Here is a 16,448-nt window from a genome sequence, read left to right on the forward strand (position 1 = left end):
ACTATGCTTAATTACAAGTAATTTATCATGTATTTGTACAAAGTAAATAGAAGATTATGTTAATCAACTTAAAAAAGACTATATATTAAACTTAGTTTATCTAAACATTCTAAAAAACACTGATATACAATGGGCTGAAAAGAGGGGTCAGTAAGCGACAATCGACTAAAAAAAATTTGTAATTATAAACTGAAAAAATAATTTTTATATAGCTTGATGAACTAGTTTCTTTTTAATTTTTTTTTGCTTCAATTATTTAAGAAGTTATGTAAGTGTAATGATAACAATAATATAACAAAAGTAATAATAACAATAAAAATAACAATAATAGTAGTAATAATAAAAATAATAATAATAACAGCATTAATGACAATAAAATAACAATAATCGTTTTTACTATTTTTCTGTTGAAATAATAATGAAAATTCCTCTTATACGGCTTGAAAATACTTCAATAATACCTGAAAGGCTTATTAATTATCAATCTTTACATATTTTTGCTAACATGATATGTAATATCTATCAAAAAGTAAGATAACTTGCTTGAAAACTAAAAAAATTTTTTTTTGAATTTCCCTTTTTCAAAAAAAACAACACTAAAAGTCTAGAAAAACCTGAAAAAAATTTAAAGTTCATAATATCTACAAAAACCTTTGTAACTTCTTTACCATAGAAAATTGAGTGAAGTTTTCTTAAAATATTTTGAGTTTTATTACCCTAAGTATGTATTCCCTAATATTCCTAAAAGTACGCAATAAATAAAGTTGTAATTTTAAAGTGCCCAAAAAACACTAATTAAGTAAAAAAAATAAAAAAAGTTTTGAACTACTTATGTTATACTTCAATGGGCTCTATACCACATCAGACTATTAGTATATAATTAAATCTAAGTATTTCAGGTGTTTATGTGTAGTTGTTGCAAGCTTTAATTTTGCCGTAAAATTATGAAGCATTTCGGTTTTTTTTGTAAAAAAAGTTAACAAAAACTGGCCACGTTTAAACTTACAAAAATTTAAAATACTTGAAGAATAAAAGAAAAAAAAAAATTTTTAACAGTTTAAAAAAGAATAAACCTAGTTTTTTATTAATGTGTAACTATCAGTCTACTTTTCTAGTCAAAAAAAAAGTCAATAACCGCTTACCAATCCACTTTATGATACGCTTAAAAATTTTATATGTACTTACATTGCATCAAAAATAGAAAAATATCACACTAAATTGAATTTCAGAAGCTTTGTACTTTACTGAACTCTGATAAGTGACAAATACCGAACATAAACAATCAAAATAATAAAACGAAGCTTTTAATTTTTTGCTATTTTTACCTGTTTTTTCTATATAATTAAAAAAAACAAACCTTTGTATGTTAAAGTTGAAAGATAAATTAAATAACTCTAAAATAATGATTTATTTTTCAGCCTTAACATAGCTGGTTTATTTCACTAAACTCAAACTTAGAAGAAAACACAATAAATATAGTTGTACTTGTAGATAGCTTTGAATTTTTTTTAACAATGATTTTATAAAGTTAATACATCTTTTTAAACAAGTTTTAACTTTTTTTTATAGACTAAGTGTCTGAGCAATGACAAATGTTTTAACGGCATTAATAATTTTAATAGATTTATTTATTTTTTCTCATATGATTTCTTCTTATCAACGCAAGTAGGTATACGCTCTTTAATCCTTTTTATAAGCTGTCTTGTTGTTAAACTGATTGATATAGTTATTGTTACAATAACAAGTAAATTCGTATATAACCATGCTTTTATCAAAACGTGTATATACGGTCTTTGCCTTCAGGTGTCAACATAGGACTTAAGGTAAAATTATTCTGGGTTTTGCAGCAGAAAATTTAGAACTTATTAGTGCCTTAATATCACATTAAAGAGAAACATATATTTTTTTAATGAAATTTGTAAGGTGATAACCCATTTTTCTTTTCAAATTTCCTTATCTCCTTCTAAACCATTTAAATTAGATTTAATTGTTCTACTTACTAACTTGGAAGATATCCATTCTTATACAATAGGTCTTAATGTAATCAATATCTTCAACTTTATTGCTTAAAGTTTTCAAAATCGCTATCTTTACTAAATCAATGTATTGTAATAAAAAAGTATTAACAGAATTAAAAAATAATCTAAAAACCTTCTTTTTTAACCCTTTAAAAAATAATTTTAAATTTAATCATCATTTTTGAGGGTAAGTTTGCAGAAACTAACACCACAAAACAAACTTATTTTCTCTAGTATATAAGTTTTTGATGTTTTAATAATTAATCAAATTATAAATTATGTTTTTGATATAAGAAAATTTATTATTATCTTAGAAAATAAAATGTTTTTTTAATATTCTGAATATGAAGCGATTTCTTTTGTACATTAGTAGGATTTCAACAATCTGATTTTTAAAGGACAAATTGGTATAATCAGAGAAGCAATTTAAAAAAAGCTGTATTACACTATTTTAAACCATATTAATTTATAGCTAATTTAAATTAATATAATTTTAAAATTTTAAAAAGCGTTTTGCATAATTTTTTTTTTATCTACGATATCTACTTTTAAATATATATATATGTTATATTTACTGTAAAAGTAAAGTGTAGACAAGCTAAGTGATAGTAATCGCTAAGTACATTTTTTGAAAAGAACATTTGATAACATTAAATCCTAAAACAAAACTATACTACAGCAGCGTAAAGTATTTCTAGTATTTAAATTATAGCGTAAAAATTATACGAAAAACATAATCAACGATTAATTTATATAGGACAACATTTTTAATATTGCAAAAAAAAAAGTTTCTTAAAAATATAAAAAGTTAAAAGTTCATATTATAAATTAGTAAACACAATAATGTTAAAATTTTTAAAAGTTGGCCGTTTAATCTATAAGTATTTAACAAATTAAATATTCTAAGTAAAACTACTGAAGTAAATAAATCTAATAAAGTTTACTTTTGAATGATCGAAGCTAATTACTAAAAATTGAAAAAAATAAAATAAACAAATTTAAAAATTTCGTATGTAAAATTGCTTAAATAAAGAAGTTTTCTTTTTATTCTTTTGAAAACGTGGCTTTAAAACATACGTGATGTTTTTTAGCGAAACACTTTTAAAACTTTAAATCTAGCGAAAGCAAACATTTATAAAACAATGACATACGAGTAAAATTTTCAAACACGTTCTGTATTATGACATCAATTTTAGAGTTTGTGACGTGTAAGGCAGTGAAAGAACGATGCAACTGAAGAGTCTCGTTGCTATTTTGAGTACCATCGTCCATCAATTGCCGTCGACACATGGACGGTACTAATCGTTGAGACCATTAGTTAGTAGTTGGTCGATTTTGATTGGAAACAGTTTGGTCACGTGGTTAAAAAAAAAATTAAGTATATAACCAATGCTGTCAAGTTGAAATTCTACAACTGACTTGTTTAACGGTATAATTTGGACTTGAAATTGAATAAGGTAGAAATATATTTCAGTTATACGCTTTACAATAAACAAATAAAATCATTTTATAGTTTTATAAAAGGTGTATAAGTTAAGTACGTTTAAAGTTATTTTAAAGATAAACTTTAATTTTTTTTGTTTTTATTTGTTTAAAAATGTTTTCTTTATGTTTGAAACAATAGTTTTCATTGATTAAAATCAGTACTGTTTGAAAAATTTTGTAGTAAATTTGAAGTTTTTTTATATGTTTAAAAAAGAAAAAAGGTTTCTTACTTGTTTTTTAAGTTTTTAAAAAGAGGTTTTGAAGTTATTAACTATTTTTTTTAGACAAAGATGAAATTACACTTGGTACTTTTACTGGCTCTTGCTATTCTTCTTCCAATGATGATGAATGTCGACGCACAAGCGTAAGTAATATTAAACATTACAAAAATGTGTATTTATTTATTTTTATTTAAAATTGTGTATATAATAACACATATGAACACTTTTTAAAACTTTCATTAATATAATCGAAATAATGATATATAAACACAATGCTACACATTTTTAACTTAAAATAATTTCTTGAGGTTTTTGAAAACAGCTTGTTAATAAACATCACATTTACAATACTTGAAACAAATTTTAAGTATAAACAACTTGTGTTATAGTGTAACACTTGTTAAACATATTTATAAATACTTAAAATTATAATTTAAAGCAAAAAAATGTTTTTATATTCAAGTTTAATAAAATCTTAGATAAAATCATGAGTATGTTTAAAAACTTGATATATCATTTTATGATTTTAATAAAAACAAAACCTTTAAAATACAGTGACGATGGAGTAGAAGTTTCAGGTAAATAACTTTATTTTTTTTTTCATATTTCATCACCTTCATCATTATCATTTTCATCATCATCATCATTTTTCCTCTTATTTACGCATTAATGTAGTCTTCAGAGACGTAGAGGCTTGATGGCGTATCGTGCAAGACAATTGCGTGCATTAAGAGCTCGTCAACTGGTAAATTTCAAAAAACTTTGCAATACAATCTATATTTCATTACTTGAAAGTTTTATTTTTCTTTGATTTAACAAAACAGTTTTCATCACGTGTAAAGCAAAAATAAAAAATAATTTTGTTGTGTAAATTCATTTAGTTTTTTGTTAAAAGTATCTTTATGTCACGTTGGCGTTAGCGATCATAAATTTTTATTATCACTTTAAAAGCAAATGGCAAGAATGCGACACATGCATATGCGTAGACGAAGAGGTAGAAGAATCCCACCATGGGTTTATTTTAGTTAGTTGTCATCAAAATTTATTTGCTTTTACTTTCTAAATATTTAAAAGCAAGTCATTAATTAGTTATTAAGTTTTTTACAAAATTAAATTTAGGCATTTTGTGGTTATTAGCATAACAAATTTTTACATAACTTAAATTTAGCTTCTTTGATCAATTTCATCAGCTTTCTTCATCATCTACATTCTACATGGTTTTCTTATGACATTCATCCAATTCTATTTTTTTATTAATCTATTCATGATCATCATTCATTGCATGCATCTTTAAGAACAAATTAGTTGGATTTCTTAACAACATTACTGGTTTTAAATGCTATATATGAAATATACCTTTGATTATGTTACAATAAAGACGGTGATGATAAAAAAGCTGAGGAATTGATTAAAGAAGCTGATAAATCTGATGACGAAAAGTCAGAGGATTCTGATAAAGACACTGATAATGAGGATAGTGATTCTGATGCAGAGACCCCAAATGACAAAGGAGAAAGAAAAATCGAGTTGGAAGACATGCAATTGTGGAAGAACATGGATTTGAACAAGGACGGAAGACTTACAATTGCCGAATATGAACGGTGAGCTTCGCTAAATTTTCTTTGTTATTATGACTGCGTTGATTTTAAACTTTAGTTTTTAAGAAACGTAATTTTTATTTAAAAGTTATCTGTTACAAAAAAGTGAAACAAATTTTAGAAACTCGTAGCTTTTAGAAACAAATAAACTTTAAAACAAAGTGAAAAAGGCTTAAAACTCTTCTTAATAGACTTATATTTTAGATTTGCTCGATCACCAAACGCTCAACGATTTGTTAGAAACATGAAAGAGCACAAAGCAGTTGAACAATGGGCAGCAAGTTAGTTTTGATTCACTTAAAAAAAGGATAAAATCAAATAGAAGTATCCCCGTAAACATACACATAATACTATTTTATCAAAGAAGCTTTAAAACAATGTTTGACAACTAGTATGAATTACTACTGTTACATATCCTTCTTGAAAAAAATATTGTAAACAAAAAAAACCATGAAATTATAAGAATTATGCAATTTAGTTTTTTTTATTAAAAGAAAAAAGTAATTTTTTATTAGTTAGATTTTAATAGTAATTTTTTTAATGAAACTTAAGGCAGCTTTGACTGGAAATACTAAAACGAAAAAGTTCAGGGTAATTTTTATTACCAAAAAATAGGAACTATGTTTAAAATACTTAATAGGTAGAGAAATATGTTTTGTGCTTATTAAAAAAAAAGCATCTTTTAGAGATCGGAATTGATGTGTCAAAAGCAAAGGCTGCTATGATGTTGGGAGCTAACGCTCAAAGAAGACGATCATACTTGGCTAGACAAAGAAATGCAAGAATTCTTGCTGCTCGTCGTCGTGCTGCTATTATCAGAAGAAACAAGATGATTGCCTACAAGAGACATCAGGCCAGAAAGAACTACTGGGCAAGACTTGGAGTTAGTTTTTATATAGTTAAGATATAAAAAACTTGTTCGATTAAAAAACGCTTTTTAAGGGTTAATTTACCACTTATTTAATTATTTATTTAGTATTAAACTGAAAAAAATATTAATTAATTAAAAATTTATATATAACTTTTGATGGAGTTTTTGTTTTAATCTAAGAAACGATACTGATTAAAAAAATTAAAGATAAATAAGATCGCAATTTTTTAGTACCAACAAGTAATGCGCGGAGTAAGTTAAATTAGTAATACATTTATTCTAAGCTTCACAATAGAATAGTTTCGTCACCTTTTCATCGTAATAAATTACAAGAAAATATTTAAGTAAAAAAAATCTATATTTGTAAACAATTTACTTAAAAACATTTTGTTTTGTAAACTATTGTTAGTTTTCTTTTTCAAAATTTAAAATACTTACGGTTTGTCAAGTTTATTTGATCATAGTTATTTATCATAACTTCATCAACATAACTCATTACATTCATTTTCACTTTGCAGTATCCATACTTACAGGTATGTCATGTTTTTCATTTGTAGTATAGTTGTAGTACTAATATTGACTATAAAAATAGTTTTTTTGTAGCTGTAGCATTTAGAACTAACAAAATAAATTTAGAACTAGCTAATAATGTGGAGATCAAAGTGTACAAACTTACTATACTTTGAATGAATTACTAACTGTTATCCTTAAAAATAAAGTAATACTATGTTTCATTTCTTTTTAAAGGTACTAAAGCGGATATCATTACGTGTTTTGTATAGTTCATCTACTTATAAGAAAATTGATAAAGCTAAAAAATACTTTTAATAGTAAACAATTATACTTAGATAGCATTAATAACTTTTCAAATTTGTTTGAGACTGCTTTAGACACAATTATTTTTAATCTAGCAACTGTTTTAGCTTTAATACTTGTTCTAAGAACAACTAATGAATATGTTTTACCGCTATTTAAATTTTATGCATCATTATCACTTAAAATAGCAGGATACTTACTATAAAAAAAAAACTAAATTAAATACTTTGAAAAAGCTTAATTTAGCTTATAAAGTACGAGTAGTAATCAATTTTTTTTAAATATAGCAACAATACTACAACGCAATGAAAGCAAACGCTGGAAGACGTGGAGGTGAATTGTAAGAAGAATCTTTGTGACTAAAAATTTGTAGTTTCAATATTATAAGACATCAATTTAGTTTAAAGATGTTCCTTTTTTATTGATAATATTTTTAAGTTTAATAAACTTACATTTAAAAGTCTTATTTATTTAATTTTTATTTCCAAGCATTTATATATTTAATGGGAAATTTGTGCAATTTTTGTAATATTAATGTAAAAAAGTATATATGTCGATTGAAAATTGTATTTATATTACTAATTTGAATTCAAATATTTCGTTTGTTTTGATCGTCAACACTTCATTTGTAAAAAATAAATTTCAAAGAACATAGTTTATTGTTTTTTTATTATCATATTAAAAAAGTTGTTTAATGATTTTCTTATTTACTTTTAAACAAAATATTGTACTGAATAAGAAGTTAAAATTTAAAATGTTAGTAATTACCTATTAAACTTTTATTATTTTAAGTTCAAATTATTTGATAATAAATTTCTTTTAACAGTTCTGGGAAACTGTTTAATATAATTACTTAAGAAAATAAGTTCGTGGAAGCAAAACTTATTGTGTAATTTTTATAAAACAAAGCTACAAAATAAAATAGCCAATTAGCGTAACAAATGTAAAACTTCTAATGCACTTGAAAAAGGACACTGAACAATTAAGTTCAACAGTAATCAAAAAGTTTATAAAAATCAATAAACTTGTTATAGTTGTGCTGAAAACACTTAAATATTATTACGCATGTTTACTAAACTATTGAAGTACCTTATGTTACACGTGGCTTACAAAAAACAGTAATGATTTTTAAATATTTGGTTGATATTTAGTAAATTTTTTGAAGAGCAATTAAGTTGAATTTTATAGTAGCTAATGTAACAATTAATAAGAAACAGATAACTTATTAAAACAAACGACGTTTTTCTACGATAAATTGATAACATAGTTTTAGAGTTTTTAGAGCTTGCTACAGTTCTTACTATATTGTTGTATAATTATAAAATATTTCAATAACAAACATATAATTTAACAATTATTACTTACGAGCATATGAATAAGTAAATATTTTATATAAATTATCACAATATAAAAAAAGTACAAACATTAAAACTTTAGAACAAATTTACCAACTTTATTTAGATTCATATTTAAGGTTCTAAATTGAACAAAAATAGTTCTCAACTTATTTAAAAATAAGGATACAAATATACAACATTAATTAATCAAAAATTATTTGTAACACTAAGTTTCACTTTACAAATAAAATTTTGATTAATTAATGTTGTATAACTTTATTTATATAAAATTAATAAAACAATAGGACTTTAGAAATGTATTGAATGAAATAACATTCATTATAGAGAATTATATTAATCTAAAAAGAAGTTTTATATCCATAGTATCTATTACACAATAGTAAGAATATCTTAATAAAAAGCATAAGATAAATCAAAATTAAGACCAAGACTTACATTTACTAGGTTGTTAAATATTTTATAACATGTGTTCAAAATCAGTACTTACGTCACGTTTTATTTTAAGAATTAAATTATGACTCAAAGAATATAATAATGTTGAACTTCTAGTTACTTTAACATACCTTTTAAATACAAATAACCATTACATTTTAATGTAATGCAAATAACCGTTCCTTCTTATAGCTGTTCTAACCGTTGCATTTAAGAGGTAATAATTAAGCTATTTTAAAATATTAATAGTCTAATAATATTTTATAATATTGTATTGCTATATAAAATTTATATTTTCAAAGCTAATTAAATGTGATTAACAGAAAAAGTGATTGTGTAAATGAAACTTTAGTAAAACACTTTCTATAATTTTATAGTTGAGAAAAGATAAAAGTACTTATTTTTTGAAAATAAGCTGCCACTGGAAAGCTATCACATATTTAAAAAAAGTTTGGCAAGAAATTAAAAGATTGAAAAACGAGGAACTAAACATCCAACTAAAATTTATCTTTGTTTGACTAGTTATTTTTACAATCGACTTCAACAGTAAGTCACATTCCTATAAGTATGTATTAATTTTAGTTTCGAAGTTTCAGTAGAGTTTTGTTATAACTGATTTTTTTTAGTATTTGTACTCTGTAGTCTGGGAACTAAATTTGTGCTAGAGCTTTTAACCAAGTTAATAGCTAGCTAAAATAGTTAAAATGTTCTTTAGAAACTTTATCAAAGAGAAATTCTATTCTTTGGTCTAATAAATATATAAGCAGCAATTGCCTCTTAAGTTCGGTTAGTATGTAAATTTCGTTATAGCGTATGCAGTTATTCCTTCTGCCTTTTAAATTTATTCATCATCTGTGTTTATATACTAGTATTTTGAATGATTATATGTGAGCTATGTTAAAAGAAACCAACAAATATGTTGTTGTTATATATAGTTCAAAGTATTGTTTATTGAACGACAAAAAAGCGCTCAAAGTATCTAGTCCTAGGACTTGGTGCACAAAAGAACCTTTCGGTAATCGAGTCGTACACCACTTGGATACATTTTAACGTTTTAGTCCAGGACAAAGTAATATACCTAAAATCAGTACTATCTGTTTTCGCATAGTTCTTTTCTTTTCTTTAAACGCATCAAAAACAGTAATGACGTCTGAAAAGTTTAGTTACTTAATTGTTTGTAATTTAGTGGCAGTAGTAGTAATTTAAGTTATTTGGCTGGCTCAACCATTTTAATATGTACCCAATTTTCGCGCGTGCTTATCTAACAGTAGTGAAAAAACGTATATGAAATTAAAAAAAAATATTTTAAATTCAGCAATAGTATAGTCAAATTAAGCACATAATTTTAAGATGTTTTCATTTCAGTTGCATTCAGAAAAAGAACACACTAAAGTTTTGTGCACCCCAATGTGCAAATATCTAGTATAAGTTTCAAACTTTCCGTAATATCTAGTGCAGAGTTTTTTAAAGACTTTACAAAAAACAACCATAAAAACCCTTAATACTTTTTTTTTGCTCTTCATCATCATCTCTAGAATATCTAGTCCAAGTTTGAAAATTTAAGTCAATTTTTCAAATTACGATTCATGCACCCCAAAATAAATTTCGTGCACACTTTGAAGACCACTGGTTTAAAGACTGAAAATGTAAAAATATATTTTTAAAGTTAAAAGCCTGTAAACATCACGAATAAAATACTTTTAGGACGAAGTTTGGGTTTCTGATTAAAAATAAACCTTTTTTAAAAATAAAGTGAAATGTTTTTAAATTGAAAGTATATTTTGGTTTATTTCCATACAATTTCATTTTAATTAGTAAAATGTTTTTAGTATAACATTTGTTGAAAAAGGAAAATAAATGGTTTAATGACTAAAGTAACTGTACCTTTATTTAAAAAATTTGTATAGTTAAGGTTTATCGTAAATGAAATATTTTAACTAACTGTTTTTCACATATAGTTTATTTGAAATAAAATCTTGATTAAAAAAGCAACTGACTCTAATACTTTTTGCAAAACTTTTTGGGCAAAAAAGAACCATTTTTTGATAATGTATCAATTATATAAAATCTTGTTGAGGGTGAAACTCTAACAGAAACTATAAAAAATTTAGAATGCAACGTTTCTATAATTGGCTGTAGCTAAATTTTGCATTTTTGAAAGTATGTATTTAAACAGATTTTAGAAAAACAAAAAATAATATTATACTAATGTTATGTTTGTCAAAGTATGATAGATTTACATTTGAAGTATACTTGATACATATTATTACTTTTGATACATCGCATTTGTTTTAATTTACTTAAACTATAGCTTAAAACTGGTAAGCTCTCATTTATAGCAGCTTAATTATAAACAGAATACTATCAGTTCTCATCTAGAACCAACTTGAATTTTTTACCATCTGATGACTTCTTATTAAAGTAAATTCATATCCGATGATTTTTTACTCATATCTATTTCATTTAGATAAATTCCATCGACGTAGTTATAAATTGTGTTACATAAAGGATTTTATATTTGTCTACTATTGGTTAGTTGATTCAAATGTAAATTTTCAAAGAAGGATAACTTGTAAAAATATTAATTATGTTTAAATTTTTACTTTCTGATTTTTACAACATTAAACAATATTTATAATTTTAATCTACCTTTAAGTAAAATAACTTTTTAGAAAAACTGATTATTATTGATCAAAAAACATTGAAAGAATTTTAATTTACTTTTATATTTAAATACGTTAATTATTTTAAAAACTACAAAAATGAGTTGCTTTTAACAATCAGCTATTTATTAAAAAAAAATTAATACATTTAATAATTTGTGACCCATAACGTAAAATATTCATTTGATAGACTTTAAAAACAGTTTAAGTAAAATATATTGTACTAAATTGATAATCGAAGCTTTCCTCATTGAATAACATACAAGAATTCTTATTTCGTTACTGAAATTCGCATGCAATCTTCCATTAAATCAATTGACTCATCTCCTTTTGCTAATACCTGTTTTTTTTGTTAAAATTAAAAATAAAGCATTCATCTACTGCTTATGTTTTCTATAGTATGTAAATAATAGTTTTATCATCAAAAAATTATATTTTAATTTTGAGTTGATTGATAAAATATTTTAGTTAATTTATTATTAATTATCAATTCAAATTATTTTTTTGATTGGATACAACTCAAAAAGAAATACATATTTTAATAAAATAAAAAATGCCTATTTATGTAAAATTAATACCTACAAACAATTCTTTTTCTTTGAAAATATTAAATACTTTTAGATATACAGCTAAAATAAGTTTCGAAATATAGGAGTTTATAGTGATTTATAAAATTCTTTTTTAATAAATATTTTTTTCCAAAACATAAAAAGTGTTTGTAGATACAATTTATTTGTATGTTAGCTATTAATTAAACCTACATACGTGCTTTATATATTTATCAAATAAATATTAATTTTTGAGATGTGGCCCTTTAAACATTTATTTAAGAAGTTGAATTGTCCGAATTTGAATTTTCATATAAGAATTTTTAATATATTAATAAAGATTGTAGCAAAAAGCTAATCTTGTCTGTATATGAACTAAAAAAATTTATAAGAAAAGTTTATTTAATATTGCTAAGAATTATTAAGCTATATAATTCGAAAAATAAAACTGGAAACACAGCAAACTAATAACAAAAATTATAAACTTCTCAAAAAAAGAACTTAAAAGGAACCTGATCAAAGTTAACTTTAGAGAAAAGTTCTTGCACAAATCTTCGCTGATAAATTCTGAACCTTTGTGATATCATGCTGCGAATGACATTACAATACAATTGCTCGTTGTTAAACACTTCGGCGTTGTGATACTGCACTCTAAAAAATAAAGTATTTTAAGCATGTTAATCTTAATAGTTTGCAAAAATTTAGGATTACACGTTACAAAGTAAACTAGTTTTATTTAATTAAAAAATTCAAAACTAAAATAATTTTATGCCATTCTATTCAAAATCCGTACCTTTGAAGTTATAAACTTTTTATACAAAAACTTGAAGTGTAATAAAAATAGTCATTAAAGAAAATAATATGAAATAATCTATTAAAACTGTAACTATTATTTACACTGTATATGCTTTTAAAAATATAACTAACTGAAGCAAAAAATTTTCAGCTTTAACTGAGTATTTATGGGTGCCCAAATATGATATATGCAGCATAAACAGCTCATTGAACGTATCAGGATCATTTGTAATACTTCTAAGGTTTTTATAAGAACTGTCAGTTCTACTAGCCATCGTGTTTTCGTGAATTAGATTTTCTATAAAATTAAGACTGGTTATCAAAATATAAATTACTAACAAAAAAAAAAAGGATTTTAAAAACAAAATCAGAATTTTGAACTTTATAATTGACTAAGCTCATAAAGCTTTATGAACAAAAACTCTTAATTTAAGTTAAGTACAAAACAAGAAAGTAAACAACTTACTATGAGTTAAACACTGTGATAAATTGTTTTGATAATAAAAACTAGCAAGTAGTTTTAAGCACTCATGCTAGTTAGGATAAAACAAATTGTATAAATCTTTAATAGATTAAACTATTCAATAAGTTTTGGTGACTATGGTGTAGAAAAAGTTAAAGCAAACTTAAATTTAATTTACCACCTAAAATAAAGTAAATTAGTATTAGCTTTAGAAATTTATGTTTACTAATAAAAGTAAGACTAAATTATAAACATGAGTCATGCAAATTAAACTTTTGAAATAGTTAATTTAAGATCATGTATATCATAAAAAAAAATTATTAAAAACTTGACATGGTTTTAAAAGTAGCAACTTAAAGCATGGTTTTTTCATGAAAAAAGTCTTAACTACGTTCTGTACATTAGTTATTTACCTTTTGAACGCCTTAGCTCTTTTGCTAATGTACCAGCTATACTTCTAGATTTTGATTGATTAACTGGTTTTATTTCGTGTTTAAGGTCTAAAGCATCAACGTCAGATATCAACTTTTCCTGAAACTCATCATTTTTACATTCCACGTCTACCGGAGTTTCTTCCGTCTTTTTTGAATATAAAATGTTAATAACTTTTCATATATTTATTTTTTAAGAATTAGAATTAGATAATCTTTTTTAATATAGTTGTATAGATATTTATTCGCAACGAAATACTAGAACTAAAATCAGCACTCTTAGTTGAATTAGGACTTACAACAAAAGTAATTATAACTTATCAAGTATAAAACTTTATTTTGGTAATTAAAAAAGCAAAAAAAAAAAACAATCAATTTTTTGTTTAGAAGTAAGAGTTGATGATTCTAGTAGAAGTTATAAAACTGAAAAAAAACCAACGTGAAAAAAGTCTGGTATTGAAGATGGCGTGCAAGACCCGATAAATTTGACATCAAATGAATTCCAATCATTTTTTTTAAAGCTACATCTGTTTGAAAAAAAATGCCAAAATTATTTTAACTATAATTTTAAATATTTTTATAATTTTTTTTTTCTATATAATATGAAGAGTTTAAAACATGCTATGAAACAAAAAATAATCAGTTGAACTAATGGGAACGTGGAATCTTTAAAATAAAGTGGTAAATTTTTGACTTAAACACTAAAATTTTAAAAATAAAGATAAAATTATAATTGTCAACTAATATTCAAATACATCTTTGTATTAAATTTTGTTATTATTAATAAAATAAGGATACTGTATAATTTGTTATCATTAATAATAGAAGGATACTGCATAATTTGTTATTATTAATAAAAGAAGGATACTGCATAATTTGTTATTATTAGTAAATTTATTGTAGTATTTAAAAAAAAAGTATATTATTAAATAAAGTTTACATCATTTGTAGAAGTACCAAGTTATCAAAATGCTTTAAGAGCTTCAAAAAAATAAATATACTCAGAAAAATATAATTAAAATAATTAAAACATGTTCTTAATACTTCATTAGGCTAAAATTCTAAATGGTTAATAATAACGATTGTGGTCATTTAAAAAATCTCATTGATTTTTATGTATTAAAGACTTGTTTTTAATAAGATTTTATAAAACTTAAAACATTTTTTGAAATAAAATACTCTACCTTTTAAAACAATTTAACTTTTCCTTATTTTTTTGAACATTTTTAAAATAAATAATATTTTTTAGATAACACTACAAGCTAATATATATGTCTATTGTTAAATAAAACTTTAAAAACAGTTAAACAAAAATATTGTATTCAATGTTTACTTACGTTTCTTCTTCGACTTTTATGTTTTTTCTGAAACTGTCTTCTTGCACTGAGATGAAATAAAATGTTTATTACGTAGTTAAAATCATGTACGATTAATTTCAAAACATTTTAGCGAGTTTTAAATGATAACAAACTGTTTTATTAAAAATTTCTTAGGCAAACAAACATATTAATATTATAGATGAATAAATAAAAACTCAAAAAGTTTAAAACACGTGTTTTGTACTTATAAACTTAAAAATATTTGATTTATCCTTTTTAATACAAATTCATGCCTAAAAAAATTTGTACCTATTTTTTTGGTTATACAATTGTATGAGAAAACAATGTTACTTTTAATCAAGATTGCATAAAAAGTTTTAATAATAGAAAATTAAAATTAATACGATTTTATAAACTGTTTGTAACTAACTACAAGGTTTTAACTCTTGGAAAAAAAAAAAGATTTAAGTCACTACAAAACAGTAGTAGCCAAAAAATAGAAACATTTGCATATTTTTGAGCTTTAGTTTAAAAATAAATCAAGTTCATTAGTAAAAGTTTAGGTATGTAAATAAAAAAATAATATTGATTTGATTGTAAAAAAGAAACGTGGTATAAAGTTCAAAAAGTTTGAGTAAGTTTAAATGTGTTTGATAGTCAATAATTTAATAACATTCAGTTTTTATTTTATTTTGCTTTACTTAATGCTTTGTTTCTTGCACAAATACCTAAGTTATACAAAAAATATGCTTACAAAACTATTTCTTTTAATAATTTCATATGTATTTACTAAAAACAACCTTTCAGGAAACTGAGATAATAGTTAAGGTTAACTAATCATACTTTAGATTATGTATGTAAGATAATTTTTTAACAAGTATCTAAAATTCTAAACAGTTACTAACTATCAAAAAAAAAACTAATTAAATATTAAAAATATGTATGTAAAATTTAACTTTACTTGGAGCATGTATTTTGCTTCTGCTAGCTTTTCTGTTGTTATTTTTGTTTTTAGCTTGCTTGTTGGAGTTATCACGAAAAGATAAGCGAGCGTTAATTCTTGAAACTATCGACTTTCGTCTCTTAGTCGTAGTGACTGAGTTTTTAACTTTGCTTGAACTGCTTGCTATAGAAAGATCAGACACTATTGAAGGTGATCGATATTTCTAAAAGATTATCAATACAATAATTAGTAATTTGTTACTTACAGGTTAAGTGAAACCTACTTTGAAAATAGTTTTGAAAATTATATTTTATATTTTCTTATGTATTTTTATTTTATTTATATAACAAATTTCTAATTTCATAAAGTAATTCTATACGTGAGTAAAATTAAAAAAAACAATTTAGGCTTCGACGATGACTTACAAAACAGCAACAAAGTGGTAGTTTCAAAACAATTTTTTTTGAAGTTAGTATTTTTTATAATA

General features: G+C 23.6%; 2 protein-coding genes across 5 annotated transcripts in view; one reads left to right on the plus strand and one right to left on the minus strand.

The window, feature by feature from the left end:
* Positions 1-3,336: 3,336 nt before the first annotated feature.
* On the plus strand, positions 3,337-7,663 carry LOC145837237 (uncharacterized). 4 transcript variants are annotated; one of them, XM_082945028.1, is made up of 9 exons: positions 3,342-3,475; positions 3,788-3,867; positions 4,400-4,469; positions 4,676-4,748; positions 5,217-5,325; positions 5,527-5,603; positions 6,009-6,205; positions 6,425-6,445; positions 7,297-7,663. In XM_082945028.1, the coding sequence occupies exons 2-9, from the start codon at positions 3,794-3,796 to the stop codon at positions 7,351-7,353; spliced, it is 678 nt and encodes a 225-aa protein (XP_082801154.1). In that variant the 5' UTR covers positions 3,342-3,475; positions 3,788-3,793; the 3' UTR covers positions 7,354-7,663. The 4 variants fall into 4 exon arrangements, with proteins under 4 accessions (XP_082801156.1, XP_082801154.1, XP_082801157.1 ...); XM_082945029.1 differs by lacking the exon at positions 6,425-6,445 and adding an exon at positions 6,712-6,726 and having other exon boundaries at positions 3,348-3,475; XM_082945030.1 differs by lacking the exons at positions 4,400-4,469; positions 4,676-4,748 and adding an exon at positions 4,280-4,302 and having other exon boundaries at positions 3,337-3,475; positions 5,103-5,325.
* A 3,915-nt stretch (positions 7,664-11,578) lies between these two features.
* The window catches only part of LOC145835647 (rapamycin-insensitive companion of mTOR-like), a 47,024-nt gene continuing 42,154 nt past the window's right edge, over positions 11,579-16,448 (minus strand). The window contains exons 28-34 of the mRNA XM_082943327.1: positions 15,980-16,184; positions 15,037-15,082; positions 14,139-14,226; positions 13,682-13,847; positions 12,938-13,103; positions 12,523-12,661; positions 11,579-11,802 (exon numbers count right to left, since the gene is read on the minus strand). Of these exons, the coding sequence (XP_082799453.1) occupies positions 11,734-11,802; positions 12,523-12,661; positions 12,938-13,103; positions 13,682-13,847; positions 14,139-14,226; positions 15,037-15,082; positions 15,980-16,184 (879 nt within the window). The 3' untranslated portion in view covers positions 11,579-11,733. The remainder of the gene's footprint in view (positions 11,803-12,522; positions 12,662-12,937; positions 13,104-13,681; positions 13,848-14,138; positions 14,227-15,036; positions 15,083-15,979; positions 16,185-16,448) is intronic.

Source organism: Thalia democratica, chromosome 5, assembly GCF_965202585.1.
Source record: "Thalia democratica chromosome 5, ktThaDemo2.hap1.1, whole genome shotgun sequence".
NCBI lineage: Eukaryota > Metazoa > Chordata > Thaliacea > Salpida > Salpidae > Thalia > Thalia democratica.